The sequence below is a fragment of the Limulus polyphemus genome, unplaced genomic scaffold, assembly GCF_000517525.1.
Source record: "Limulus polyphemus unplaced genomic scaffold, Limulus_polyphemus-2.1.2 Scaffold341, whole genome shotgun sequence".
Lineage (NCBI taxonomy): Eukaryota > Metazoa > Arthropoda > Merostomata > Xiphosura > Limulidae > Limulus > Limulus polyphemus.
In genome coordinates this window covers 610,676-615,205 of record NW_013665951.1, presented here as the reverse complement: position 1 = coordinate 615,205, position 4,530 = coordinate 610,676, and the positions used below count along the sequence as shown (strand labels likewise).

The following is a 4,530-nucleotide window of genomic DNA, read 5'->3' as shown; positions in this document are numbered from 1 at the left end:
AATGTTGTAGTAATTTTGATTGGTTGTAGGTGACCATTTTCAGAAAATGATTTATGAGTACTTTAAGGAAAGCGCTAAGATCTGATATTCTATTTGATAGTTTGCTCCACATTCTTTCAATTTTAAATATGTTATAAATATTTTATCAAAATGTGTGAGTACACTTTAGAAAAACATCCAAAGTTACTTTACGCAATCGATGCACCTAAAGATATTAAACACACCTAACTACAGTCTACATTTGGCCCAATAAGTAGCAAAACGCTTAGGATTACCTAGTTTCGAAAGTGTAAATACATTCATCTCCTTTTTATCAGAAACGAAAAGCTTTGGCAGATGTCAAATTACAAATAGTTATTAGTAAAACTCTTTGTTCAGAAAATATAATTTTATTTTTACTTTCAGTGCAACTACTTGGCAGCGCCGTGATAAAAAATCTGTTGGTTTTATAAAAACTTTATTATAACGTATTTGTAACTTAGAGTTGCCAGAAGTTTTTCGTTCTTTTTTTACGTCACATTAGAGATATTACATATTATGTCGCCAGATGGCAGCATATAGAGTGTGAGAAAACGTCTATGTTACATTTATAAAATCAATGTTTTCTATATCTAGTTTAACTCCACATTTGAAACTCTTCACAATAAGATATCCAAAACGTTTCTTGCGCGAAACGCCAGACTCTTTAATTATCGAAGTTCTGACTATTCTGTGTTTGTCTTGATAGAATTTCCTCTCAGTTAACTTATTTCCTAGTCCGTTTTTATACTGGTAGTATTGTGTGACCTGACGTTTCTGTTTACTAAAACATTTGGGTGATTCGTTATAGTAATTCATTTTAAAAGTCGTTGATCATATAATTAAACTTCATAATATTTATGTGAAAACGTATACGAAAACCTCCGCTATTAAGGCATAGTTTTACTTTCATGTGATGGGATATAATAACATCTCTAATATAGTTGTGTAAAGAGGTGTAGCTGGCTTGATCTTAGGATTTACCAATTCTTATTCCAAATATTTCGTTCTGTCATTGATATCTTTTTTGTACTTCTTCAAGTTTGTCATTTACAGTTTTTCTGTACTTCAGTGATGTCTTTCTGCACTCCTTGCTATTTTTTTGTAATCCCTGTCTCCAATATCATTGTGGATCTTGTGTTCAATCAGATTTGTTTTCTTAATTCTTCTTTAAATGTTATAACTCTTTCTTTTAATTTCTCCATTAAATTACCATCTCTTAACTCTTGGTCTTCATTTCAATTTTCTATAAACTTCTTGTTCTTCTAACTTCTCTCTGCCATTTTGATCTTTTAATTTTATGTTATTCTATTTGATCTTACTATAATTTTGTATATTCTTCTTTTTGATCTTTTTTTTTAGTTTTTTGCCTCTTTCTTTTTGATCTTCTTTTAATTTTCTGTTCTCTTCCAACTTGATCTTCTTTTAAATTTCTGTGTCGTTCTTCTTGCTTTTTTAAATTTTTCTATAATTTTCTTTTTGATCTTCTTTTAATTTTATATAAATTTCTTCTTGTTCTTCTTTATATACGACTTTAATGGATTCAAGTCAGTTGTCAACTGGAGAGCTTCATTTAAAGATGTACACTTTGTTTGAACCTTATTCTCATATCTTCGTCTGTTATGGCATCTAGAAATTAGTCACGTGAAAACGAATCTATAACTTCACACGGAGAATCTGGATAAAATAGTTGGGTTATTTGGTAAATATAATGGCAAGTCCAGTCCGCGTAGCAATAACGAATGAGTTTATTTCTTCTATAACGTTGCTACACGCTATGTTCACTTTGATACAAGTTGTTGGCCTAAGTTCACAAACAACGTTGTAACAAAAATTCCGAGATTAATAGAATCAATGCCTAACTTACAAATGCTTACTTACAGAAATTCTTTGTTAATGGTCGATTAATTGAATAAACGTGTTAACTCACTACTGATATTGACCAGAAACACGCACTGTTTAATCATTAACTTCTCATTCATAATCAGCTAATTAACTCACTGGTCACCATTTCTCGTATTTACAATGGTACTTGTTTTCTACCTATTACACGAAGCTTCTAGATTAATACATCATCGTGAATTTTCTAGGCGTAGTGCATCATCACCATAATTATCTCCCTCTAGCAAACATCTAAATCGAGACATTGAAAATATAGCTTAAAACATTATTAAACCTTTTAACCAGTACTGTTAAGATAACTAATTTTTTAAAAGAGAATGTTTCGAGTGATAACAATATTGTTATCACATCAAGTAATGACTTTTCATGTTTCTAGACTTAGGTCGTTTAAACCTGAACTTAAAACTGTTACTTTAGGAAAAATATATTTTAACTAAGAGCCGAGTCTAAGTTTGTTTTAGCACAAAGCCATAAAATATGCTACCTGTGCTCTGTAAACCGCGAAGATTTGTTTCTTGGTAAGCACAAAACTACACAATGAGTTATCTGTGCTGTGGTGCCCACTACGAGTATCAAACCCCTGTTTTTAGCGGTGTGAGCCCTAAGACTTACCGACGAGCCATTGTGGGGCTCACCGCGAAGAATCGAACCCCCAGATTTTAGTGTTGTAAGTCCAAAAACGTACCGCTGACCCACCAGAGGACGAGTAAAAGCTACTTCACATCATCTATTAATGTCGTACAGAAGACACTATTTTAAAGTGTGCAGTCAGTCAACAAAACCTCTGATGTTTCTAGAGTTTAATAAAAAAAAATCAATGTAGAGACTTTTTTCATGCGAAAAATTTATTAATAATCAGAAATGACTTAATAACAACGACAACGTTTACTCTAAATCGGTATAATCATTTTCGTTATTCACAAGTTTCTTGTTGCTAGAACTTGGCTGGTAACATAACAGATTTCCCGCCAGGCATAACGTATATCTTCACTTTTAGTATCTTTTGAACAGACTGCAAATCGAATAACATACATCTCCTTAAAGATTGTTGGTGTGAGAGTTATCCTTCCTCGTTCGTTGATAAGACGTAACACTTCTCCGTTGAGAGCGTCTGGGCCCTGTAATAAAAAAAAAAGGAATAAACTATATATATTGGGCCCTGTATAAAAAAATGAATAAACTATGTATATAATAATGAAAGAGTGAGTACTATTTAAGTTAAATGTGCCTCATATTTTCCCTTTGTTCAATGTCTGTGAAACGAAGTCTTCCTTGCACCTATTGTGGATGCTCTTACAATTGTATTCTATGCCCAAAGTGTGTTTGTTTGTTTGAAGTTATGCACAAAGCTACACAATGGGCTATCGGTGCTCTGCCCACTACGGGTATCGAAACCCGGTTTCTAGCGTCGTAGGTCCGCAGACATACCGCTGTGCTACTAGGGGCCGATGCCCAAATAAACACAAGTAAAAATCATATTCCTTGACGATGAATCGTGTTTTTCAAATTTGTTCAAGGTTATATCATTACATTCATGATAGGCGATAAACAAGGGCCAAGAAAACGATGGATATTTGAAACCACTAGTTACTGAGACAGATACTGATGCAAATGAATTTACAAAAAATTCCAAACAGTTTCTAGAACACGACGATGAAAATGTTTATATGTTTAGTTTCGTAACAAAAGCTACAACATTTTGTTTTTCTATAAATTCTTTTCGAATAAACATCCGAATGAAATAGGGGTCAGCACTTTATGTAAGCGGTAAGTCTGAAGGCTTATAACGCTAAACACCGAGTTTCGATACCCGTGGAAGTCGCAGCATAGAGAAACTATTGTGTAGCTTTAAGTTTAACAAATAATAAAGGCTTTATTTTCGTTTCTTCACAAATATTTAAATATTTCTATCCATGAAGTTCGAGTTGAAAACCTCACTTTTAGTTTAGTGACCACGAAAATAAATCTTACCTTTACCCTGAAACAAACCAGACCCAAAGTCACAGGAAACACGACCTCAAATCGATGGTCCTTTTTGACTAGTTCTTCGAATTCATGAGCTAAGTCAACGTGCTGAAAAAGATAACCTAAACTGGCAACACCATAACCATATCATACTCAACTTTTAATCGAACATTATTCTACAAAATGTCCATATCATCAAATAAATTACATAAAAGTAATCTTATTTTCGTATTCACACAAATCAATTAAAATATAATATGTGCTCATATTATACGACGTGTTTTAAGAAATGTTCAATAGATGGCACTTCTAAGCCAATGTGATAAAGAAGTCATTTGTGAAAGTAATGCAAGGAATTCATGTACAGGCTAAAAAATATTTTCTATAAGATTAATTGATATACAGACTATGCTGAAAGTCAACAAAAATGTTATGTTTGATACTTTTAGAGGAAAGGAGTTAAAAAAGAGAGTTTAATTACTACAGCAATAATTAGTAAGAATTTAATAAATTCGTTAATAGATAGCGACCCTTTGTACTAACAATGCATGGATTAAAAAGACGTCAATTTTTATAAGCTCTGTACTAGTCCGTAGACCAATTGGTACTGGGCCGCACAAGAAATACAGTTTAGAAATATAGTTT

General features: G+C 32.6%; 1 protein-coding gene across 5 annotated transcripts in view; it reads right to left on the bottom strand.

The window, feature by feature from the left end:
- Nucleotides 1-2,744: 2,744 nt before the first annotated feature.
- Nucleotides 2,745-4,530, bottom strand: part of LOC106457524 (aromatic-L-amino-acid decarboxylase-like) — a 35,585-nt gene continuing 33,799 nt past the window's right edge. For all 5 annotated transcript variants that reach the window (XM_022383492.1, XM_013916953.2, XM_022383491.1 and 2 more), the window contains 2 exons: nt 3,892-3,993; nt 2,745-3,038 (listed from right to left, as the gene is read on the bottom strand). In XM_022383492.1, the coding sequence (XP_022239200.1) occupies nt 2,838-3,038; nt 3,892-3,993 (303 nt within the window). In that variant the 3' untranslated portion in view covers nt 2,745-2,837. The remainder of the gene's footprint in view (nt 3,039-3,891; nt 3,994-4,530) is intronic.